Source organism: Ascaphus truei, chromosome 4 (assembly GCF_040206685.1).
Source record: "Ascaphus truei isolate aAscTru1 chromosome 4, aAscTru1.hap1, whole genome shotgun sequence".
NCBI lineage: Eukaryota > Metazoa > Chordata > Amphibia > Anura > Ascaphidae > Ascaphus > Ascaphus truei.
The window spans coordinates 99,175,634-99,201,971 of record NC_134486.1 but is presented as its reverse complement, the minus strand read 5'-3'; the positions used below and the strand labels follow the sequence as shown (position 1 = coordinate 99,201,971).

Sequence of the window (26,338 nt, the reverse complement as noted above, 5' to 3'; positions counted from 1 at the left end):
CATTACTGTCCATCTTTAAATGTATGGGATAAAGGGTCATTTTAATTGAAGCATTAAAAACTACATGAGTGTCATATCTGTCTAGAACAAAATAACAGAAAGCGCTCACTCTACCAGTAGGGCGCTACCTAAGGATATTGGGTTCCTAGGAAGCTTACTGTATACACAAGGGGAGGGGGGGGGAGAAAAAGAGATATATAATTTTTATTGGTGCACTGCTAGAGAATCCAAAATGTGAGCCGGTGTAGAAATAGGCACTTTGCGAGTGTTCGTACCGGCTATGTTATCTCTTAGCACAATTGAACCGTGTTCCTATGTCTAGGGATAGTCTGACAGGTGGGTCGTAGGTTGTACAAATATCTGAATGTATAGGGTATTTGTTGGATTAGTATACAGCTAAAATAAACTTGAATACATCATAGAATAAAATAAATACACCCAAACGTTAAAAATCTATTAACATGTAACACCTTCCCCCCCCCCCCCTATCGCAGATGGGGACCATGTGGGGAAATACAATTGTGTTACCGGGTGTGGTGCGTTACCTGATAGGCTCACAGAAGGCCTGAACCTCCGCCACTGGGAGCCTGGGGTTACCTGATCATTCGTTGAACACAGCGCCTCCACCTGTAAGGGTTCCCACCTGAGTGGGATGGTCCTCTTACAGGAACCACAATAATAAGACACGCACACAGTGTATGCTAATAACTGTTTACTATTGCTAATACTAATAACTTCGGTACCTGTACCACACAGAATAATGCATATAGCCGTACACATAGAAGTGCACCGGGTGCACACATCAACATAAGTATTCCCCAGAGTACCTTATGTCCAAACCCACCCACGTGTGATGGAGATAGCGCTATCCCTGGGCGTGTTGGTGCACTATTTATAGATACCTGCCGGGGCTCCAGCCCGCGGGTACCGCTATACAACCAGTATGGATCCGTCTGATCCGACGTGATGTCCTCCTACGCGTGGGGTGACTTCCAGCGTGGATAATATCACCACAGCTCCACACCGTCTGTACCTTGACGGGGATCCGCCTGTAGCCGGCAGGCCACAGTCACTGCTTGGCTTGGCCTCCACGAAGTTAGTCTCTATGTAACTGAGGGGTCTGAGCCCAGACCCAGCAATCAGGCTGCTCGACACTGAGGGTGTCCTAACTTAACCAAATAGCTAAAGGGTCAGAACTCCTCAAGTAGGGCCTGTCCCTGAAGCAACCACAAACTGGGGCAATGGTAACTTATCTGGGGCCTCTGGGGGTAACTAGGCCTAGTGCCAGGGGCTACTGCTCCCTGCACACACACCCTAACTCACCCAGCTCCCAGCTCCAACTGACACTCTCTTTTTAAAAGCTGTCTAAACCGACATCTCTCACAGCTTCACTGGTTGCCTAGCAACATGTAACTCTCTCTCAACTGCCTCTCTCAACTGTCTCCACTCAGAACTGCCAGCGCAGGCTCCCCTGCACTGAAAAGGCCCCAATTGCAAATGCAGCCGCCCCACTGACTAAGCTGCAGCATGTGACAATCCCCTGAGGGATACGGGGGCTATAAACCTATGAGGGTAGCTGATGGGTGTATGCGGCTAATACAAACACTGTTAATGGTGGATGTATATAGTCCTGTTATCCAAGCTTCGATAGCTAGAAACAGACCAGACGAATAACTGTGACTAGTCTCACTGGCAATATGAGCCTATTGTGTAGATATTGAGGGTGTCAGGAGGAAGCTATTGCTAGTAGGTTCTATTAGTGGGCCAAATTATCTATAGCTTAATGCAGCGGTGCGCAAACTGGGGGGCTGACCCCCAGGGGGAACGCGAGACTGCCTGGGGGGGGGGGCACGCGGTTTACAGAGGCCCTGCGCGCTTTCCGAAGGCACTTAAATTAAGTGCCTGGGGAGCTGCAGGGCCTCTGTAATCCTTTACTTACCTTGGCTCCACACGTGTCGCCATGGCAACGCGGCGTTATGGTCATGTGATGTTACGTTGCTAGGGCAATGTGACGTCATGACGCCGGAGCCGATGTAAGTGGAGGTGAGGGGGGGTGCGGGGTGAGGTGACTGCCGGCAGGGGGCGCAGGGAAAAAGTTTGCACCCCCCTGGCTTAATGGTCCAAAATGTATCTCAGAAAGAATACTAAGGCCTCGGTCCCGCTGCGCTCGTTGGCGCGGGCGGCCATGTCGCGAGTTCCCCACCAGCAGGGGAATCCTCGCGAGCCGGTCCCAGTCCCCCCTGGCGGCACAGCTTACTACACGCTGTGGCGCGTCAGCCGCTAGGAGACACAAGAGAATGATGTTTCCTAGCGTTGACGCGTCACGGGGTGTGGCTGTGAGCCAATGGGGAGGGGAGGCTTCGGGAGAAGGAGAGGCTTCGGGGAGCGGGGAGGAGTGTGGAGTGAAAGCAGGTGAGTGCCTGTCTGTGTGTGTGTCTGAGTCCGTGCGTGCCTGTCTGTGTGTGTATGTGTGTGCCCGAGTGCGTGAGTGCCTGCCTCTGTCTGTGTGTGTGTGTATGAGTGCGTGAGTGCCTGCCTGTGTGTGTGTGTATGAGTGCGTGAGTGCCTGCCTGTGTGTGTGTGTGTATGAGTGCCTGCGTGTGTGTGTTTAAAGTTACCCTCAGCAGCTCCAGCTCCAGCCCGAGTCCGTGGAGGGAGGGGGGAGAGTAGCGGGTCCCTCTGCTCAAGCCACGCCCCCCCTCCCTGTCAAGCCTCCCACTCCCGCCCACCTCCCGCTCCGGCTCCCGCTCCCTACAGACCGCATATCGCGGTCTGTGTATCTCAGCGCACCGCCTGTCTGCAGTGCGGGTGCGCTGACTCTGGGAGCGGGGCCTTAGCCTTAGTAGCAGTCTGCTTACTACAATCTAGCTGTTGGTATAGTGTAACGTATTTGACAACACATACAAACGAAATTTCCCTTGCAGAGATAAAAATGTCAATTGGTGACTGACTTAATTGAAGTGAACATTAAACAATTGTTTCCTCTTATGCTCTGATTGAAAGCTCCCAGGGGCTAAATAGAGCTGATAATACAGTCTTGGTTGCCTTTTAGAGATCTCTGTTAACTGAGGTTAAATCAGTTCTATAAAGATAAACTTTAGTGCGGTTCTATGCTCTATACAATACACACATGATGACAAAGTGTCAGGTCTGGCAAGGGTATGGATCACCCCTTGAGTTCAGGGATGGCTGCTTGCTCCAATCTTGTTGCTTGTATATAGTACTGTGTTTGGAACTATTTACACCAGGCCTGCACTCACTGCGGCCCGCGACGGCTTTCCACTCTCCCCCTCCCTCCCGAGTCCGTTCTACCCCTCCGCCTTCCTCCCGAGTCTGCTCTCCCGCTCCCCCATGAGCCCGCTCTCCCGTTCCCCCATGAGTCCGCTCTCCCGTTCCCCCACGAGCCCGCTCTCCCGTTCCCCCACGAGCCCGCTCTCTTGTTCTCCCACGAGCCCACTCTCAGGACTGCAGGGCAGCAGCGCGCTCTAGCATTGAGGCACTTCCGTGCCTGCTGCTTGCTAGAGCGTGCGTGTGCGTGAAGTCCTGCCTGCTCTGCCGCCTCCTCCACAGCAAACCGAGGTGTGGGGGGGTGATTAGAGGTGCCGGGGGGGGGGGGGGGGGAAGGGTGATTAGAGGTGCCGAGGGGGGGGTGATTTGAGGGGCAGGGGAGGGTGATTTGAGGTGCAGGGGGGGGTGATTTGAGGTGCAGGGGAGAGCAATGTGAGGTGCAGGGGAGGGTGATTTGAGGTGCAGGAGAGAGAGATGTGTGATGCAGGGGGGGAAAGTGATGTGAGGTGCAGGGGAAGGAGTGATGTGAAGTGCAGGGGGGGTGTTTTGAGGTGCATGGGGAGAGTGATGTGAGGTGCAGGGGAGGGTGATTTGAGGTGCAGGGGAGAGAGATGTGTGATGCAAGGGGGGAAAGTGATGTGATGTGAGGTGCAGGGGAAGGAGTGATGTGAGGTGCAAGGGGGGTGTTTTGAGGTGCATGGGGAGAGTGATGTGAGGTGCACGGGGGGAGAGTGATGTGAGGTGCAGGGGGGAGAGTGATGTGAGGTGCAGGGGGAGAGTGATGTGAGGTGCAGGGGGGGAGAGTGTTGTGAGGTGCAGGGGAGGAGAGTGATGGGAGGTGCAAGGGGGAGAGTGATGGGAGGTGCAGGGGGAAGAGTGATGGGAGATGCAGGGGGGGAGTGATGTGAGGTGCAGGGGGGAGAGTGATGGGAGGTGCATGAGGGGAGAGTGATGGGAGGTGCATGGGGGAGAGTGATGTGAGGTGCAGGAGGGGAGAGTGATGTGAGGTGCAGGGTGGGAGAGTGATGTGAGGTGTAGGGGGAGAATGGGAGGTGCAAGGGGGAGAGGGATGAGAGGTGCAGGGGGGTGGGATGTGTGTGGTGTGCAGGGGGTGTTGTGTGTTTGATGTGGAGGGGGAGTATTATGTGTGTGGGTGAGGGGGAGAGATTGGGGTATGAGAGATAGATGGGGAGTATCGTAAAGGTTGATAGTGAGGGGTTCTGGGGGAGATATGAGGATGATGAAGGATGCTGGGGAGATATGAGGACGATGATGAGAGGTGCTGGGGGAGATATATGATGAGGGGTTCTGGGGGAGATATGAGGATGATGAAGGATGCTGGGGAGATATGAGGACGATGATGAGAGGTGCTGGGGGAGATATATGATGAGGGGTGCTGGGGGAGATATATGATGAGGGGTGCTGGGGGAGATATATGAGGATGACGATGATGATGATTTTACCCTTACGGCCCAACTCTTTTTTTCCTTGGAGCAGTTCAGCCCTTCTCACTTTACAAGTTGTGCAGGCATGATTTACACACTCAAGTTTCCCTAACTGAGATAGAGATGCCAATTAGTAACTGGCTTAATTAAAGTTGACATTCAACAATTGTTTTCTCTCCATATTCTGGTTGGAAGCTCTCAGAGGCTAATTAGAGCTGATATTACAGTCTTGGTTGCCTCATAAAGAACGCTGTTAACTATGGTGAGATTAGTTATAAGAGGATAAACTTTAGTGCAATAGTACGCTCTTTAGCAAAATACATATGAAGATAGTGGCAGGTCTGGCAAGGGTATGAATCAAACTGTCTGTAACTGGAGGAGTACTCAGCAGATGATTCGGATATTCCCTTGGTTGGTCAATGAGAACCTGTCTAATGCTGCAGACTTTAAATGACGTCCAAACACTATTTCTAGACACTTTGTTGAAAGAGGGAACAAAAACTTTTTAGATGTTATTTAGCTCTATCCTTATTCAAATATGACCAGAGAATGGCAGGTCTGACAGGGGTACGAATTTAACCTGTCTGTACATTGTGTAATACAGGTAGGTGATTCTGATTGTTCCTGGGTTGATCAGCTTAGTATTTACTACCTCTGTAGTTTGAATATAGCCCTACATAAAATACCTGGACATTGGGTTAGTGGGGTTAAGACAATGTAGGTGTAATTACTGTGTCTGGTGACTGGTGAGGGTATGGATCAAAATGCCTGTACATTGTCCAGTACTAGGCATATGAGTCTGATTCCCCATCTTGCTTCCGATATCTACACTGAGTCCTCCGTTGCTGCTTAGTGCAGGAGATGTTGGTGTAGTCGGTCAGTGTGAGAGGATAGGTGCCGCACAGCAGGTGTCTAGACACGTTGTGGAAATCGCTCCTCCTGCTTCTGGACCCTCATGCAGTTATGCCCGACAGCTGTTGTCATATCTGTCTACCATCTAAATTTAAATAATTCAATATAAATCTGCAAGGTGAATTTCTAACGTAGAATCCCAATTGCTACTGATGATAATTCAAATAAGGTACCACCAGAACTTGAAGCTACTTATTTCTTATGCTATGGTCCCAAATCAATTGAAAGATAAAATGCGTGTATTAGTTCAGTAGTAATAAACTACTGGTACTAATTCAGCTTTGGTCTGCATGAAAGAAAAGACGATTCAATACAACGGGTGATAACACTTGTAATGTCATATAGTTGAGAAAGGAAAGGCAAGAGATCGATATGCATAGATAGCTAAAATGGGGCATTCATATACCACCTACACTAACCTGAATGTGGAGTTCTCTAAGCTTTGACAGAATTGGGATGATTGATTGCATCCAACCCAGCTTCCTTTGAATTAATGTGCCCTTTTCCTTATCCCCCTAGGCAATGTACATGTTCTATGCTCTGGCAATTGTCTGTGATGACTTCTTTGTCCCATCCCTGGAAAAGATTTCTGAAGTAAGTATACATTCTTACATTTTATTTCTACAGTGAATAAATGATGTTGGAAGGGAAGCCTCTTGCATTCATGCAGGTCCCTCCTGAGGCATCATCTGCCAGTCCACAACATGGCGAAACAGAATCAGATGAATCTGAAATTCCACTCGGATAATGTCAACGCTGGGAGGGGGAGCCAATAATCAGTGAGAAAGACATATACTGCATAACATACCCCTATGCAGGAAATCCCTAAACAACTATAGCACCCGAACGGCAAAAGAAGTAATAGAGTTTATGCAAAGGCAATATACACAAACTGGAAGCAACAAGACCCAGACTAATAAACATGACCCAGAGAGTGGAGAACCATATAGGAAAAGGGGACACTAACAAACAATACAAACACATAAAGACTAGGTACTGGGGGGGAGGGAGACGGAGGAAATGAGAGAAAGTCGGCGGTGGTAACGCGGTCGCAGTCGTTGCTGTTAATTACTAACTATTCATTGAACTTATCTTTTTTATTTGTTGTTCAAGTTCTCGGAAAGAAATGTATTGCAGATAAAGAAATGTTACATTGAAACAATGTGTTGACCAAAGTTTAATAGTTTCGCTTTATATAAAATAAAAAGACGAAAGTCAAACAAACCTGTAAATAAAACACAGAACCCCAGCAAGCTCTTTTTGGATGTTTGCACGTTCCTCATTCTGCTGGATATAGACCCACTGTGGTCTTTCTCCCTCCTAATAGAGGTAAATGAGAATTTTAATCCTAATAGAGGTATATTAGTATTTTATCTGGTAGTGTTAGGCCTTGCTAACAGGTGTTTGACTTGTCGCGGCTCACAAGCTTACAACGCTTTGGCCAAAGGGTTAAACTAAATGACCCTATTTCAAGAGAATATATAAGTATTTTACTGTGTATTTCTGTCATGTTGGATGTTGCATTGGGCTTCTCTGTCGTCTGTTGTAAACCTGTAAATAAGAAATAATCTGTTATGACCAAAGAAATATTGACCATTTACAATCTTAACAAATGTTGACAAACATATGCGATGCAAGGCTTTCAGTAAAAAAATACTACACAAAAAATTCCCCAGTGAGAAAGGGAGGGAGGCGGGGGAAGAGATTCTACGAGAGGAAGTTGCTCTCTTGAGCTTCTCTCTGGTAACGTAGAAAATAAATGATGGAAGTACAGTACTTGTAACTAGAGATGGGCAAATATTCCACCTAAATCCGAATCCGACATGGATTGACCAGTTCCTTCGAGCCACGGATTAGTCTTAAAAAGGCAGATTCGTTTTTCTTTTCCTATTACTGAAAATCTGTCCAACGGAGCTGGAATCCGTATCCGTTTAATGGAATTATAATAAAGGGGGCGGAGGAGTATATAAATAGTGGTGCTGCCTCAAGCTTCAACCATCGTGTTGTAAAAATCTGAGAATATTCGCCCCATTGGTCGGATTTTAAAGAATCTGAGCGGGTTCAAGTGGATGAAATCCGACTTCAGATTTCAGTGTGCGGATCAGATTTGGCCTGAAAAAGTCGGAAATATCCGCGGATCAGATTCACCCATCTCTACTTGTAACTGCCCACACTTTCATCTTATGAGGACTAAGTACTAAGGCAATTTTGTAACAAAAGTGATGCAAATAAATGTAACGTGAAGTTGATACTCTTTGCAACAGGATTTGCCCTATTTGCCATCAACTGCGAGGACTGTAATAGGAGGCAATAGGTAGGAGGTATATATGATGCACAGATTATAATAAATTAAATTAAATCATGCACTTGTGTATCACTTTTTCAATCTGCTTTAAAAAAAATCTGCGAAGTTAAAGGTGGAATAGCTTTCTAGCCTCTAACAATCTGCACCAGATGTAAGAAACAATTTGTTATACAGTATGTGACTCACTTGTGCACGGATAAATGCAGTGCATCAAAACACACTTCCTCCATAAGATGCCTTAGTTCACAGCCACTGATGTTTTACATTAAAAGTTGAAGGTGCAAATATCAAAGCAAACATTAAATCAAACAATACATTGAAGTCATTAACATTTCACATCATTGACTTCAATAGGGATTAGGGGCTAGAAAAACATCCCAAATAGACAGTTGGGTGGATATAGAATTACCCCCAAAAAGTGGGAAATAGTAAAGGTCTTTTACATCGTGCACATGTGCAGTAGAGACAGGGCTGCCGACAGCCTTCCCGGGGCCCAGGACTAGAGTTTTTACCAAGGCCTCCCGTGTCGGTGGTCTTTTTACACCCATCCTCACTCTCTCACCTCCTCTATTTCTCTCCCCTTCTCACGCTTCCTCATCTATTTCTCCCCCTTCTATTTCTCTCCTCACTTCCCCCTCTCATCCTCCAATGTATTTCTCTCCCTCCTCTGTCTCTCACTCCCAATCTGACTCTTCCACTCCTCTTACACCCCACCTCTTCTCCTCCTCCCTATCTTACAGTCCCACCTCTTCCCCTCCCTCTCACGCCCTCCCTCTCTTGCTCACTCACGCCCCCTCCCTCTGTTATATCCCATCTATCGCTCGCCTCCTCCTTTCTCACTCAATCTCACACCCTCAGTCCCGTTCCTTTTCAATTTCCCCCCCTTCTCACACTCATACCCCCCTGGTGGGGAGGCGTCTGGTGCCAACAGAGGCCAACCTCTATCCAGGCTCAACCTGCAGCGCTGGCTGGCCCAGCCCTCCGGCATCCGCCGGGCATGGGACGGTTGTCACAGCTCTCTCCTGTCATGGAACAGAAATACCCATTTCTGCCTTCTCTGTTTCACCCCCCCCCCCCCCCCATTCCTTGGCTGTTCTGCCTGCTAGCTGTATTTGGATGTTACTTTCCTTGCAGTTTCACTCCCAGTGCAGGTGGAATGGATACATTATGTTGCCTTTTTATTACGAAGCTCCTATAGAGAAGCACTCTCACAACACCATTACATCCACAAGTGCCTGTATATACTGCTCCTTTCCTAATAAAGTGAAGAAAATATAACAGGACTTGGTGTGCTTTGGAAAGGGGGCTGAGTTGAAGTTATCTGGGTCCATTCATACCCTAAACATGACCATGGGTCCATAATACTCCCCCTGTTGGTGTCCCTGAGTATAGATCTAAAAATTACCTGTAAACAGTGGCGGATTTGAACTCCGCCGCCCCTAGGCACTTAGCTGTGGTGGCCGCCTCCTTGCTGCTGCCCTCCTACTCCTTCTGAACCGCAGCGTCAAATGACCCCACGGACGTCACCAACATGACATTGCACAGCGTCGTGTTGCCATGGCAATGGCACGCCATGTGACGTCATGTTGGTGACATCTGCTGCGTCATTTGACGCTGCGGTTCGGAAGGAGAAGGAGGGAGAATATTAGAATATTTTTGTGGAACACTTTAATTATACTGTGGGGAATTCTACAAAGCTTTATTCAGCTTTATAGCTGAATAGTATTTCCAAACCTGCTTTCTTAAAGGAATATGTGAAAGAACTACACAATTACGGGCACTATATTTAAGTATTAAATAGGATCTTAGAGGGATCTCAGCTTCCAAAGTATTACACTTCATTCGAATATATGAAGCTCACTTATTTGATCAGACTCTAGATAAACAATTGCCGTACAATTAAATAAGTTTGAAAACAAAACAGTACTTGATCTGTCAGATTTCTGCAAGCCTGGGTGTGTGTGTGTGTGTGTGTGTGTGTGTGTGTGTGTGTGTGTGTGTGTGTGTGTGTGTGTGTGTGTGTGTGTGTGTGTGTGTGTGTGTGTGTGTGTGTGTGTGTGTGTGTATATGTATATATATATATATATATATATATATATATTCCCTGCTTGTTCTTTATTCGTTGTCAACTATTTGTTCCATAATAATTACTTGAGCTGAATGTATTTGTTGAAATGTATTTCACCATTATAGACCATTGCTACTAAGAGGTGCTACAGAGCCAGGCATTAGCCATTTGGTGCCTTATGCTGCAAACTTTTTGGTGCTTCCCCCCACCCCCCCCCCCCCCTGGTTGGCACTGCGCCCCCTCCACCCAGTGTCGGCGCCTCCCCCCCACGTGTTGGCAGCCTTACAAGCCCTCCCCTTTCACACGTGTATTTCTCACACGCTGTGTGCACCCAGCTTCTGGCGCGCACCAGCAGGAGAGGACGATGTGGGAAAAGGCAGGTAGAGTAGCAGGGGAAAGCCAGGGGCTGGTGGCTGCAACCAGAGGCTCCCCACAGCCCCAGCTCCCCCCCCCAATCCCTTTCCCCCTGGCCGGCACCACAATGCCTTCTTCAGGGTAGATTGATAGGCTCAGTCCTTCAGAGCGCTTCCAATTGCTTGGCGCCCTGGCCTATCTGTTACTTTCTGGTCCAATCAAGGGAATAAGCATTTTGGCACTGCTTAGCAAATATAGGCCTTGATGTCTTGCATATAGAGACATAGAAGTTGACTGCATACAATTTGGCTGTTTGTCATACATGCTGTCAAACAGTAATTTTGTATAGTCTCACTCTGTTTCCCTTTCCACTGTGCTTGTCCCATGGAGTTTGTAATTGTTACCGTAAACTCCGTTGTTTCAAGGTATCCACATTCCTATCAGTAACTAAGTATCACCTTGCATTATTCTAATTATTTGGGGAGAGACTTCACACCCACCTTGTTTCAGTTGCTTGTACCTGTCCATTAAAGAAGCAATTAATGCATTTTTTTTGTATTATTTTTTTCACACATAGGATTGAAACAGGGGGTCTCCAGGGCTGAACTCCATTCATTTCAACTCCGGGGGCCCACTGCTTCCTGAGATACAGACCTCCAAAGGGGGTGCTGGTATCTTGGCAAACTTTAACGGTCCCGTGTCACGTGAGCCAATAGGAAGTCGCACCTGATGATGTCATGGCTTCTCATTGGTCCGGATTGCGCGGTATCTTTGAAAATCCGCCATGACGTGAACCCCGCTAGGCGAGCGGAGCGGCTACTGGCGCCCTCTACGGAGGTAAGTATCTCCGGAAGCAGGGGGCCCCCAGAGCGAAAATGAATGGTGTTCAACTCCGGAGACCCCCTGCTTCAATCCTATGTTTAAAAAAAAATGTAGCTTGGATTGCCTTTTTAATACACCAGCATCTTGCTGGCGTTCCCCACTGCCTCGGTGCCACTGTAATCTCATGCTATGACACAACCTGTTGTCCCCTTTCTTGACTGATTGTTGTAAGCATAATAACCCACGTCAGTAATTGCCCATTGAGCTGTATTTTCCACACTGAGCTGTATTTTCCACACTGCTGATTGTTTTATCCCTAGCAAACTCCATTTCTCTCTTCTCCCCCCATAGAGTGTAATGATAAAGAGTCTCCTTTGTGAGAGAGGGAATGTTCACTGCTCTGCTCTTATTCATTTCCCTTTTAACTTAAAGCAGCTGTCCATGATGAGCTAGTTTTTTGTGTTAAATCTGCATTTTTTACTTTAAGACAGAGATTTTCTTGTCCATTTTTGTTTTCTTTTTAATCCACCTCTCTATTCAAGAGATATAGGTGTTTGAAATACTGGTACAGCTCAACCCCGTTATAACGTGATCCGTTACATTTCGAATCCGCTTACAACGCGATGCAAACGTGGCTCCCAATTTTTGTATTTATGAAAACTTTACAACACGATTATTGGCAACTTAAATACTTTATTGCACAATGCATACAATTGTACATTATTTCTAACGCGATCTGCTTATAGTGCGATGTGATTCTTTGGACCCCAAGCACAGTGTTATAAGGGGGTTGAGCTGTATGAAGTATATGGGAAGTCAAAATCAAGCTCTCCCCCCAGAGCCCAGGGCAGTTTGTGGTAACCTTAGAGCAGTCATATTATACCGGGGTTCCGCGACCGCCGGGGGGGGGGGGGAGAGCTGGGACAACTCTCCCAGCTGTCTCAGGCGCTGCGGCGACCCCCCATGCAACAGTGACCCGGCGACTGCCCAGCTCAGCAGCAGCAGCAACCCGGTCACTGCGAACCTTCCTCTCTCTGCTTCTGTCAGCACCAGAAGTCACGTTCCATTTCCTGCTGACAGGAGATGGGAGCTGCAGACCTGTGTCCTTAGAGGTGTGTGTGTGTGCGGTAAGGGGGAAAGAGAGAGGGGGAAGAGTGTGAGGGGGGGAGGGTGTAAGGGGGGAGTGTAAGGTGGGGAAGAGAGGAGCAAGAGTGTAAGGGGGGAGAGAGGGGGAAGAGTGTAAGTGGGGGGGGAGGAAGAGAAAGGGGCAAAGTGTAGGGGGAGAATAGATAGAGGAGAGTGTAAGTGTAAGTAGTAACAGAGGACAGTGTAAGGGGGGGAGCAGAGTGTAAGGTAAGAAGAGAGAGGGGGAGAGTGTAAGTAGTAACAGTAGGGGACAGTGTAAGGGGGGGAAGAGAGTGTAAGGTAAGAAGAGAGAGGGAGAGAGTGTAATGAGGCAAGAGAGGGGGCGAGTAAGGGGAGAAGAGAGAGGGGGAAGAGTGTGAGGGGAGAAGAGAAAGGAGTATAAGGTGGTATAGGGCTGGAGAGAGAGAGAGAGAGAGAGAATAAGAGGGGAGGGAGAGAGTGTGGGGGAAGAGGGAGGGAGGGAGTGTAATGGGGGAATAGAAAGGGGTGAAAGAGAGAGACAGAGGAACGGGTGAGGGAGAGAGGGATGGGGGTAGAAGGTTGGGGTTCCCCTGAATTTCACAATCTAATTCTACAGTTCCTGTACCAAAAAAGGTTGCAACCCTCTGCCTTAGAGACTAGAGATTAAATTTTTTTTTTTTTTTTTTTTTTAAGTGTGAAAAATTATTATTATTATTATTATTATTATTTTAAATAGAGCATGAAATGCTCAGGGTGATAGATGCTAACATTAAATGAGTTAAACGCCTATAGGCATCTGGAAGAGATTGCTGCTTTAAACTAAGAAATGTGTTGGTAGGTGACCTTGCTATAAATTCATTATTACCTTCAGAAGATTTTCCATTCATTTACACCAAACTCAAACATCAAACTCAGACTAGCTTGGGGGACAATTCTTAAATCCGACTACAAGACTCGGGCGGAAGGAAAAAATGAAAGTAGCCCATGCTAGTCATTATAACCCCCCTCTATCCCCCCATCCCTCAATTCTCTCCTCTTTCTCTAATCCCTCCCCACCTCCCCACCAACGTTTCTACCCTACCTCTCTCCCCGCTCCTGGCCAAATAATTCAGTACCTCCCTGCGAAAATCCGAGCCACAAAGCTTCTAGGGCCGTGTGTTTGACTCAGGCCTAAATTACACTGAGGACAGGCCTGAATTACACTGAGGACAGGCCTGAATTACACTGAGGACAGGCCTGAATTACACTGAGGACAGGCCTGAATTACACTGAGGACAGGCCTGAATTACACTGAGGACAGGCCTGAATTACACTGAGGACAGGCCTGAATTACACTGAGGACAGGCCTGAATTACACTGAGGACAGGCCTGAATTACACTGAGGACAGGCCTGAATTAAACTGGGGACAGGCCTGAATTACACTGGGGACAGGCCTGAATTACACTGAGGACAGGCCTGAATTACACTGGGGACAGGCCTGAATTACACTGAGGACAGGCCTGAATTACACTGAGGACAGGCCTGAATTACACTGAGGACAGGCCTGAATTACACTGAGGACAGGCCTGAATTACACTGAGGACAGGCCTGAATTACACTGAGGACAGGCCTGAATTACACTGAGGACAGGCCTGAATTACACTGAGGACAGGCCTGAATTACACTGAGGACAGGCCTGAATTAAACTGAGGACAGGCCTGAATTACACTGGGGACAGGCCTGAATTACACTGAGGACAGGCCTGAATTACACTGGGGACAGGCCTGAATTACACTGAGGACAGGCCTGAATTACACTGAGGACAGGCCTGAATTACACTGAGGACAGGCCTGAATTACACTGAGGACAGGCCTGAATTACACTGAGGACAGTCCTGAATAACACTGAGGACAGTCCTGAATAACACTGAGGACAGTCCTGAATAACACTGAGGACAGTCCTGAATAACACTGAGGACAGTCCTGAATAACACTGAGGACAGTCCTGAATAACACTGAGGACAGTCCTGAATAACACTGAGGACAGTCCTGAATAACACTGAGGACAGTCCTGAATAACACTGAGGACAGTCCTGAATAACACTGAGGACAGTCCTGAATAACACTGAGGACAGGCCTGAATAACACTGAGGACAGGCCTGAATAACACTGAGGACAGGCCTGAATAACACTGAGGACAGGCCTGAGTAACACTGAGGACAGGCCTGAGTTACACTGAGGACAGGCCTGAGTTACACTGAGGACAGGCCTGAGTTACACTGAGGACAGGCCTGAGTTACACTGAGGACAGGCCTGAGTTACACTGAGGACAGGCCTGAGTTACACTGAGGACAGGCCTGAATAACACTGAGGACAGGCCTGAGTTACACTGAGGACAGGCCTGAGTTACACTGAGGACAGGCCTGAGTTACACTGAGGACAGGCCTGAGTTACACTGAGGACAGGCCTGAGTTACACTGAGGACAGGCCTGAGTTACACTGAGGACAGGCCTGAGTTACACTGAGGACAGGCCTGAGTTACACTGAGGACAGGCCTGAGTTACACTGAGGACAGGCCTGAGTTACACTGAGGACAGGCCTGAGTTACACTGAGGACAGGCCTGAGTTACACTGAGGACAGGCCTGAGTTACACTGAGGACAGGCCTGAATAACACTGAGGACAGGCCTGAGTTACACTGAGGACAGGCCTGAGTTACACTGAGGACAGGCCTGAGTTACACTGAGGACAGGCCTGAGTTACACTGAGGACAGGCCTGAGTTACACTGAGGACAGGCCTGAGTTACACTGAGGACAGGCCTGAGTTACACTGAGGACAGGCCTGAGTTACACTGAGGACAGGCCTGAGTTACACTGAGGACAGGCCTGAGTTACACTGAGGACAGGCCTGAGTTACACTGAGGACAGGCCTGAGTTACACAGCGGGGCTGAAATGTCGGAATGTACAGACCCCCACAAATTGTTATATTATGTAATGACAATATATTAAGATCTTGCATTGAAACAAATCTGTTTTTGTGTGTTCGGCTGTTTTTTCTTTATTGCATTAATTTTGCTACCACAGAAGTAATGCAGACTAGCCTTAGTTGGTTGTTTTTTCTCTACTCTCACAATCTTGAAATGGGGCTTTTGTCTATTTACCCCAATATTCAGGCACAATGGCTTCAGTAAAGGTTTACACTACTACAATATTGTCTACAATGCAGTCGTTTTTAGAGCCTCTGAATAAAACATGTCACCTTTCAGTTTCTATATTCTATGGCTTAGAGGAGATGTCCAAAGGACATTTATTTTATATAGGCTTGAAGCAGGGGGTGCTGGTATGTCTCTGCTGTTTAAAGCTCCCGTGTCATGTGTGCCAATAAGAAGCCGCACGGGATGATGTCTTGCCTTCCTATCAACCCGCAGAACGGGGCAGCTTTAAACCACCATTTAGATAGCCCAAAATAGCCCGATCTGAACTGTATCTCACTAAACAGGCAGTTCCCAAAGCTGAAATCAATGCAGTTCAGCTCCGGAGACCCCCTGCTTCAAACCTATTTTTTTGTTTTTAAACATTTACTTGGCTTGCCTCTTTAAAGTACAAGTTAGGCCTTGGATATAGTAGGTGCACCCGAGGGAGAACATAGCGTCACCAGCGCCTGCTGCAGACGCAATCCATGGCCCCTTGGATGTGGAGGAGGAGGCGCGAGGAGGAGGCGCGACGGGGAGGTGTGGCGGAGGCGTGGCCGTGAAGTCATTTGAGTGGTTCGCCCTCATTGGCTGAACCGCGCACGTGACCCAGCCGCCGCGTGACGAAATCGCTCTATCGCCGTGCCCATTGACTTGCGCCCTTTTGTTTGCGGCGCGCGCTGACTATGGACGCGGCCTTAAAGTAAGAATAAGGCCTCGGACATGGTCAAAAAGACCGTGCTGAGGTGCGCTGAGGGGAAACATTATCCCTATCAGCGTGGCTTTAGACGGCGCTTCTGCAGGCGTGCGGAAATGCAGGAGACAGGCAAGTTTAAATTTTGCTGCTCATGCAAGCGCAGGGCCGGTCACGTGACTGCCAGAAGCCAATGTCAGTCTGTGACGTCGGCGCCGTGACGTGGCGCGCTAGCCCTGCCTCCCGATCCGCCTCCCGAAAGCCTCCCACCCGGCACACAAGCGCGCTCACTGAAGCTCATGCAGGGACAAGAAAAATCTCCTGCTTGAGCAGGAGAGCATAAGCGTCAGCGCTGCCCAGCGCCGCTCCCTGCACCATGTCCCAGGCCTAAAGCATAATGAACTCTATTCTTACAAATATAGTTTCAGCAAACCAAATAAATGTAACAAAATTCAATCGTTGCAAATCAACCTCTCCAATAACACAGGTCATAATGCTGCCTTCAATTTACACATGATTCTGTTATTTTTTTAGAGTCGAGTAATAATGCGAATGAAATTGTCTTGGTATTGATTTGTCTGCTGTTAAAGCTGTTGGACACTAACTCAGCAGCTTCAAATTAAGTGTGGCACTTGAAAAAAAAAAAAAGATGCTATTCCTTGCTTGCTGCTCACCAGCGCACAGGAGACACGTCCCTTCAAGATGTAACAGGCTAAGGTGTTACAATGAATGTAGTTTCAGCTGTGCACGTTTGGGAATCAGCATTTATGAGAAATCCAGTGTAAACCAGTGAAAGACATTAGAGATGTACTCCAACCCTCGCTAAAATATATTGTATGGATATATATATGTATATATGTATATATATATATATATATGCAGGGACGGATTGGGCCGTCGGGAAACAGGGCAAATGCCCAGTGGGTACATGCGCCGGTGCCAGCTTGGCTGTTGAGTTTGTATATATACTGTAATGGGGGCTTGAAGTGTGTTACAGAGGCCCAGCGTTCTTCCCCACAACAATTAAACTGATTGCCGGGGTAAGAGTGCCCGGCCTCTAAGTGCCTCTTACTGGAGTTGCATCTCCTCCTGCAGCGTCACGTTATCAGATATTGCTCAGGCCGATATCTGTCTCCAAACAGCCCCCGCCTGTGGGGCAAGCCCAAGCAGCTAACCCACAAAAAATACACATATGTAGAAAGATATACAAAATATATATGTAACCGTATCTGAACGGCTCTTAGGTAGTTTACATCAGTTGACTATGTATATAGCTTTGCTCAGTCTCTCATATCTTGTCAGTGTGCTGGATCCACACAGGCTGGGTGTAGATATGCTGATGGAATAAGGAAGGGTGCCAGGAAATGCTATAGTACAATGAGTAGCTAATGACTAGGTAATGCGTACTCTCTCGTGTATAGCGTCCATAATGTTCCCTTACTAGTGGAACCCTGGCGGGCTGCAGCTGACATCTCATTTCCTCAGGATCACTATCCCGGTATAATAGTGTTTGTCTCAGGTCAGAAAGCGGATCTGCAGGGCTATGGTAGGGGTATATATTCACCAACCAGAACCAAGGGACAGAGTCCTGTTACAGTTAACATAGGCGGATTGCAGGCAGGGGGTCAAGGCAGACAGCAGAGGTGAGGAGAGAGGCTGACGTCAAGGCAGACGACAAAAGGTACAGCGTTGGGGTCACAGGCTGAAGTCAGCAACAGGGATACCACAGGCAAGAGGGCAGGAGATGTGGAGTAACATGGCTAGGACTGCAATAGAAACAGGAACCTTGCTCATTGAATTCCTGAAGGAAGTGCAACCTTGAATAAGAGGCCGTCAGGAACCAAGATGGCCACAGACAGCCAAGTGAGGACAAGTTGTAGAAGAAACCCGGAGCAGAGCGCAGAACCAGACGTGGATCATGCTGAATCCTGACACCCGGTACTGTACACTGACTTCCAGGCTGTTTGGGTCGGAATTAGCTACAGACCTTCCTGTGGGACAGATCCGGCTATTTCTGAAAGGTCATCTTGGCTATGGTGATGGACACTATCTATGTAGGGTAGTTCCCTAACTACAAAACAACAAACAGGGACTTTCTGGAGAGATTCTGGCCGAGACTGGGTCCAACCTTCCCTGGGTGTCCGGATTCTACATTGAATTGGTCACTCCTAATAACCACCCTGCTTCAAACACTCACGTACCATGTGAGTGTTTTTTTAATCATTTGTTTAGCACTGCACGTATAGTATATACTGAGTGGCACTATATTTGTATTTAATTTTTTCATATACACCTGGACTGATTTGTGCTCCTGTTTTTTTGCCACAACTACCTTCGTGGACTTGGATTGAGTCCAATATCTGGAGCAGCACTCTTTTCAAGGATATGTATAAATTGTATTTGTTTATTCACACTTGTGTTCACAATTCTCACTAGTGAATGATATTTGCGCTTGTATCTTTTTCTGTTTGTGCATACAGGGGGATGACTTTCCTGCTAAATCACTCTATACCATGTGATGGGATAGGGGCGTTACTCTGCGAGAGCCCACACAGTTAACTCCTTAAGGCCATTAATCTCTTAGCTGGCATAGTAGTCCTTAGAGGGGGATACATATACAAAATATACAGATGTATCAAGACTTACTGCTTCCATGGGCGAGCGAGGTTGCAACGCCAGAGTGCTGCCCTAGATGATTAAGTTCTTCTGAATGGGACAACACAGTGTTAATCCTACCGAGACAGCCACGCGCCTGAAAGAGCTACTCACAGGAGTCCCAGAGAAAGAAGCCATCTCTGTGTCTCCCTGAGTAGCTCTTGTTTTATTATTTTTATTTTTTTGATCTCTCAAGTAATCAATTGTTTTCTGGCTGAACTTTGTTATCAGAAGCCAGGCAGAAAAAACTCTGAAATGTTGCTCAGGAAGTCTTTATTCATTGATTTGAAATGCACTCCAGTAATTTTACAATTATTGGGTATTTTAATCTGTTCATGCAAACATTAGCAGAAGATGCCCCAGCACCTAAGAGCATTTTACTGCACATTTCATATTGATTTATCTCATTTCATATTGTTTTGCTTTATTCTCGTCTCCTCAAAAACAGCAAAACAATTTCTAACACTTGGCAGGATATTTTAAGTGGCAAATTGACCTGCTGCCCACATGTGAAATTCTAGCTATAAACATACTGTACAACGCCACTTCTGTTCCACCAGTTTAAGGTTTCTTAACAAACTGTACAGTAAAATCCAAGGGATGTTTTGAGAGTAGTCTTTTTGGTTTTGTGTTTGTTGTACTGGGTGTCCATTTTGTGTGTGTGTGTGTTGGATGTACTACGTAGGTACAAGTTATGGATGGTGTGTAGAAAAAGTGACACAACTCTTCACCATACAGACCACAGTAAGTATAAATAACACTTACGAGCACATTCACATGCCTTCGGCAGGTCCCCAAACCTGCCATACCCCATAATCACGCAGTATGAACAAAGTGGTTCCACTGCAGCCAGGGAATCTGGGTAATGGAGTGTGAATGAGCACTTATACTGTGTCACTTCTTGCTTTATATTCACTTTAATGTGAATGCCTTTAAGTTTATGCCTGCTGTTTATTGTGCAGAGCTAGTCATCTTAGAGCAAACTGTTATATTTAACTGTAGAATTTGCAGTGACGCTATGAAAGGAAACTGGGGATATAGATAATGGATCACACACAGAAATGTGGAATTGGCATAATAAATATGCAAGAATTGTACAGGTTCGATTCATTTCTCTTTAAACCAGAGCAACAGTTTTTTTTATGTTTCGGATTCGGTTCTAAAAATATATCCGAATTACTACTAAAATTGTTAAGCTATCTCTGATGCCAGAAATAACCACAGTGTCAGGTAACTCAAAACAAAGTGTTGTTAGTGGGGTATATTCTAGTACAGCCAGTCCTCGGTTATCTAACAGAATCCGTTCTGGAAGTAGCGTTGGATAGTGAAACCGTTGTAAAGTGAGTCCCATGTTAATCAGGGGCGGTGAGTGTTGGATAACGCATTCCGGCGTCGAAAAGCGGCCCATAGGGTTGCATTGTAAAGTTAATGATAAACTAAAAAAAGATATACCCTATAACTCAGCGCAAAAAAAATAAAAATATATAAAGTGTAAATACAATATGTGAATAATAAGCTTATTGCTAAGTGAAAGCTGCCACGGGGACTCTGCCAAACAAATTCCTCACAAACTCATTACAAACAATTATACAAAAAATGCAATGACCCGGCGCTTCAGGCTACAACAATACCCCAGTCCAATGATTAGTCCATATAGATATGGAAAGTTCTTTTCAATATTCCAGCTGATGGAGCGATGGTGATCCAATTGCTGGCTGCTGGTTCCGAACTCCTCCTAGTATGTAATGGACAAAAAGGAAAAGACCATTGCGCAGCCACAAGAATCCATAAATAACTCCACAACAGATTAAAGTAATGAACTTACAGACTTGCTGTGTTATTGTTCCTTTGAGACAATCTGTGCTTTTAACCTCTTCTCTTCCAGATATCACGAATCCCACGTGTTGTATGTCTATCCTCCAGGTTTTCTGTCTGTTCACAGCATTACCACTTGGTCATAGTTCCCATGTGTTCCCAGAAAGGAAATAACATGAAAGATGATGGTGCAGATTGATAAAAATTTATTACAATAAAAATAAAAAACAGCCAAGGGCTTACTCACATAAACCAGGCTGTATAAAAACAGCTGACAACGTGCCGTCCGCAGCTTGACACAATCAGGTAGGCAGGCTTCTGGGAGGATGGCGCTATTGTTGTTTGCAAACCCTGAAGTGGCGTCTAACTCTCAGTAGTTACTCTGCGAGATTCGCCCCCTCTATTTGCTATAGCTTCCTCTATCTCAGCTTGAGGTGGCCAGCACTGCAGAATGTGCTCTGCTCACCTCTCTGGGTAACTGCCGTCAGCCCGCGCTAAGCCTCGTGATGTCACACTCTGGCGTCTCTCCTGATCTCTATGCTCCTGCTTTTGAAGACCGTGTCAGTTCTAGCTCCTCCCTCTCCATACGCGTTTCGTGACGCAATGTGGTCACTTCATCAGTGGATGAGGGGGGAGTTGCTACCTACTGATATATATACCCTGGAAGGTGATGAATACTAATTGCAAATTAATTGCAAATTAATTGATTAAAAGCGAATAAACTGATTAAAATTGCACACATCTACTTACATGATAAGAGCCACTAGGGAATCATCCCTGGGATTAAGTGGCAATGCACCAAGCTCATAGACATAACATTTCTTACTATTCCACATAAAAAATAATAATAATGAAAACAATTATTGCATGATTGATCATTACATACAGCAGTGGGGGGTCACTTCAATCTATCAAAAAGGAGGCCAGATCGAAGTCTATATTTAAACCATGCGGTGACAAGGTTTTGAGGGTATAAATCCAGAAGGTCTCCCTTCTGGATAAATGGGTCAGCCTGTCACCTCCTCTCCAATTGGCCTTTGGGCATTCTATGCCCCTACATGTCAATCCCTCTGGGTTTTGGTTGTGTTTGCTTTTAAAGTGGTTTGACACACTATGAGTTTCCAACCCCCTTTTTATGTTGTATACATGCTCTGCCAGTCTACGTTGACCCATTTATCCAGAAGGGAGACCTTCTGGATTTATACCCTCAAAACCTTGTCACCGCATGGTTTAAATATAGACTTCGATCTGGCCTCCTTTTTGATAGATTGAAGTGACCCCCCACTGCTGTATGTAATGATCAATCATGCAATAATTGTTTTCATTATTATTATTTTTTATGTGGAATGGTAAGAAATGTTATGTCTATGAGCTTGGTGCATTGCCACTTAATCCCAGGGATGATTCCCTAGTGGCTCTTATCATGTAAGTAGATGTGTGCAATTTTAATCAGTTTATTCGCTTTTAATCAATTAATTTGCAATTAGTATTCATCACCTTCCAGGGTATATATATCAGTAGGTAGCAACTCCCCCCTCATCCACTGATGAAGTGACCACATTGCGTCACGAAACGCGTATGGAGAGGGAGGAGCTAGAACTGACATGGTCTTCAAAAGCAGGAGCATAGAAATCAGGAGAGACGCCAGAGTGTGACATCACGAGGCTTAGCGCGGGCTGACGGCAGTTACCCAGAGAGGTGAGCAGAGCAAATTCTGCAGTGCTGGTCACCTCAAGATGAGATAGAGGAAGCTATAGCAAATAGAGGGGGCGAATCTCGCAGAGTAACTACTGAGAGTTAGACGCCACTTCAGGGTTTGCAAACAACAATAGCGCCATCCTCCCAGAAGCCTGCCTACCTGATTGTATCAAGCTGCGGACGGCACGTTGTCAGCTGTTTTTATACAGCCTGGTTTATGTGAGTAAGCCCTTGGCTGTTTTTTATTTTTATTGTAATAAATTTTTATCAATCTGCACCATCATCTTTCATGTTATTTCCTTTCTGGGAACACATGGGAACTATGACCAAGTGGTAATGCTGTGAACAGACAGAAAACCTGGAGGATAGACATACAACACGTGGGATTCGTGATATCTGGAAGAGAAGAGGTTAAAAGCACAGATTGTCTCAAAGGAACAATAACACAGCAAGTCTGTAAGTTCATTACTTTAATCTGTTGTGGAGTTATTTATGGATTCTTGTGGCTGCGCAATGGTCTTTTCCTTTTTGTCCATTACATACTAGGAGGAGTTCGGAACCAGCAGCCAGCAATTGGATCACCATCGCTCCATCAGCTGGAATATTGAAAAGAACTTTCCATATCTATATGGACTAATCATTGGACTGGGGTATTGTTGTAGCCTGAAGCGCCGGGTCATTGCATTTTTTGCATTGTAAAGTGTTGGATATGCCATTCGTTGTAAAGTGAAACGTTGGATAGTGAGGACTACCTGTAGTTGCAAGTTGTGCATATCATGCACAAAAGGGCCCTTTACACTCGGATTTGCACGTTTTGGTAGTCTGTAAACCCTTCTCGCATGAGAGAGAGAGAGAAAGAGCTGCAGTATTTTCGTAGTCTCAAGAATATATATATATATTCTTGAGACAAGAGAACACTGCAGCTCTATATATATATATATATATATATATATATATATATATATATGTATGTATGTATGTATGTATGTATGTATGTATGTATGTATGTATCCTCAAACCTACCTCCAAATAACATAAGGACAGACACCTGTACTCAAAATGGAGCACAGCTGGGGTATATGCTAGAGACATGCAAAGTATATTTAAATTAGTCACACCTCATAAAATATTTCCATAGGACCAGTCTAAGGCCCCTTGTGATGAAGGGGATACTGGTATCAAGTCCAACAGAATGAGAACCCACAACCTCTGCTGTTCTGGGCAGTAGCTCTAGCATTGAACTAAACCAGAAGCTGGGAAATGTTATTGTCACAGCATATGTTTCAGCTCTACTGCTCACACCTGTAGCTCTCTCCCTGCCTTACTTTAAAAGCAGACCATTTCCACTTCCTGGTTGCTAGTACCTTGCATACAAAAGGGAGCACACCTGAGATACCTGGGCGCTATGTGACAGTTTCAGCTTCTCAGCATCTGGTTTAGTTCAATGCCAGGGCTGCTGCCCTGAATATCAGAGGTTGTGGGTTCTGATCCTTTTGGGCCTGACACCAGTCTCCCCTTCATCATAAGGGGCCCGAGACTTGTACAACTTGACACTCTTCTAAATTATGACTCCATTTCCCCCTTCATGCCCCGCCATGTATTTCAGGCTCTGGAAGGAGCTAGCACAGCCTTCAGTTCATTCCGCTTCAGCACAACGTGCAATCCATGCGGATTGGCAGTTTAACCGTGCGGTTTGTCGCTTTTTATAGGCACGGTTTAAATGATGCGATTTGTAATACAGAATACGGCTAGTTGTCCCATTTAATTCTGTGACTTATGCCCATGTCAAACCGTTCGGTTTTTTTTTTTTCAAACTCGCAGCTACTAGAATATCCCCCAGTGTCTTCAAACCTTCTGCAGCAGAGAGAATGTAAAGGGCATGCAAAGACACGGCAAGAAAGCAAAGAAGGGATGTACATTCATGTTATGGGAAGGAAACTTTGTTTTGCCCCACACGTGAAATTGAACTTCAAAGTGTCCTGCTGAATATAATGGTAAATGTTTCATTTTCCTGATTTCTCTACAGAGGTTGCATCTCAGTGAAGACGTGGCTGGGGCTACTTTCATGGCAGCTGGCAGTTCTGCTCCGGAGCTGTTTACATCTGTAATAGGTACGGTGTCATTTGAAGGCTAATAAATGTATGCAATATTGAATATTTAGTTGGCCAGTTTGCTGCCAGAGAGACTGATAGCCTCACACCCTTCTCCAACAGAACGTGTTGCTTGAGTATGTTATTATTTTTTTTCTTTTTTGAAAAGTAATGTTCTTAGATGTGTAACTGTTTTGGAAACGTGCTGTTCTCTTCAGCGCACGTCTACAGGGAAATTAAATAATATAATTCATAATTAAACGGGATGAAAGAAGTTACTGGTAGTTATCTCATTTCAACATTGAATGGCAGCTGCAATGTGAATGTAAATCCTACACAGTAACTGCTACTGCCCTGTTATAAGAGACACCCCATACTAAAGGGTAAAGTGTAAAAATGCCCATCAGACACTAGCGCACGGAAACTCCCATTGACTATATCGGCACTATTACACTTTAAAGAACAGCTCCTTAAGTATTGTGTAGAGAGGGTTTACATAAACTGGGTAATTAAACCTTTAAGTCTTACTGGTATAACAACAACAGCACTGAAGTTAACAAACAGAAGGGTTACATTTTGGGGAAAAGGGATTACTTTAAAGCAGAGTAGCATTTAAAAAAATGTTCTAGTGTTAGAACATTTTACCATAAAGATAGGAAATGTTTTCCTTCCTTCAGCTTCTCGCTTTTGTATGATGTCCATGCCTTTTAAGTAAGACCTGTGGTGGCCTTCCATAAGTAGTACTTCCTTTTGTATGATGTCCATGCCTTTTAAGTAAGACCTCTGGTGGCCTTCCATAAGTAGTACTTCCTTTTGTATGATGTCCATGCCTTTTAAGTAAGACCTGTGGTGGCCTTCCATAAGTAGCACTCCCTTTTGTATGATGTCTCTGTCTGTTGCGTAAGACCTGTAGTGGCCTTCCATAAGTAGTACTCCATTTTCCTCCCTATGTTTGATGCTCTGATAGGAAAGAGGAGACAAGTATAATTATGTTGACGGAGGACAGTGCTTGAACTGGTGTAAAGCAGGTTAAGTCTTTTTTTCATTACCAGTGTATCCCAATAAAATACCATGTCATGTTTTTCAGTGCACTTTTATATCTGAAGCTTAAATACTCCTAGGCTTATGTTGTAAAATTCCCCATCTCCCTTCCCTGTTTATATTTATTTCTGATATAACTACAGTAGATAGAACTAAATGGAAATTGGACATTATCATTGGATATTCTTAATGTGCTTACATATTCCACTCATTCAAACTTGTGCTATGATGGGAGAGGAACAACAGTGAAATTTAAGCACCATAAAAGTATTATAATAGATAAATATGCATTGCTTCACTAGGTACATCGTAGAACTCAGAGGACCTTACAATCCACAGGAAATAACTTGTTGAGATGAAGCAGGAATCATTGAGATGGATCAAAGGAGGTGCGGACTGGCACCATCAAAACACAATACACGCTATGGTGGCCGAATTGGCAATACCTTATATTGAAGTCACAAACAGATATCGCTGATTCGGACACAGTGGAGATAGCGCTTTGATGACTCCCGGCCAGTGTGTGCTTCAGAGATTTTTGAGTTGTATCTAGCATCTGGAAGGCACTTTGTTTATTTGTCAGCATTGGGTAACAGATAGAGGATGGTATCATGTTAACCTGTAGAGTAAACAGAAATAAAGGATTTTGTAATAAAAAAGAACATAATTAAGGCATTAAAGTGCAGAAGGTTAAACAGAATGTGAATGTCAGGTTCATCCTGACATATGCTGGTCTGCAGTTCTCTTACATCTCCACCAGGAATGTTGTTGCTCCTGTCTTCTTCTAGTGACCCCAACAATGCCTATTCTTTGTCGGCCTCTGATCTGTGCCTGTGACCCATTTACACCTTGGCCTCACGTTTACGGCCCCCGG

At 45.7% G+C, this 26,338-nt stretch overlaps 1 protein-coding gene across 1 annotated transcript in view; it reads left to right on the top strand.

The window, feature by feature from the left end:
• Positions 1 to 26,338, top strand: part of SLC24A3 (solute carrier family 24 member 3) — a 488,027-nt gene that overhangs the window by 307,136 nt on the left and 154,553 nt on the right. The window contains exons 4-5 of the mRNA XM_075596259.1: positions 6,165 to 6,239; positions 24,360 to 24,444. Coding sequence (XP_075452374.1) covers positions 6,165 to 6,239; positions 24,360 to 24,444 — 160 coding nt within the window. The remainder of the gene's footprint in view (positions 1 to 6,164; positions 6,240 to 24,359; positions 24,445 to 26,338) is intronic.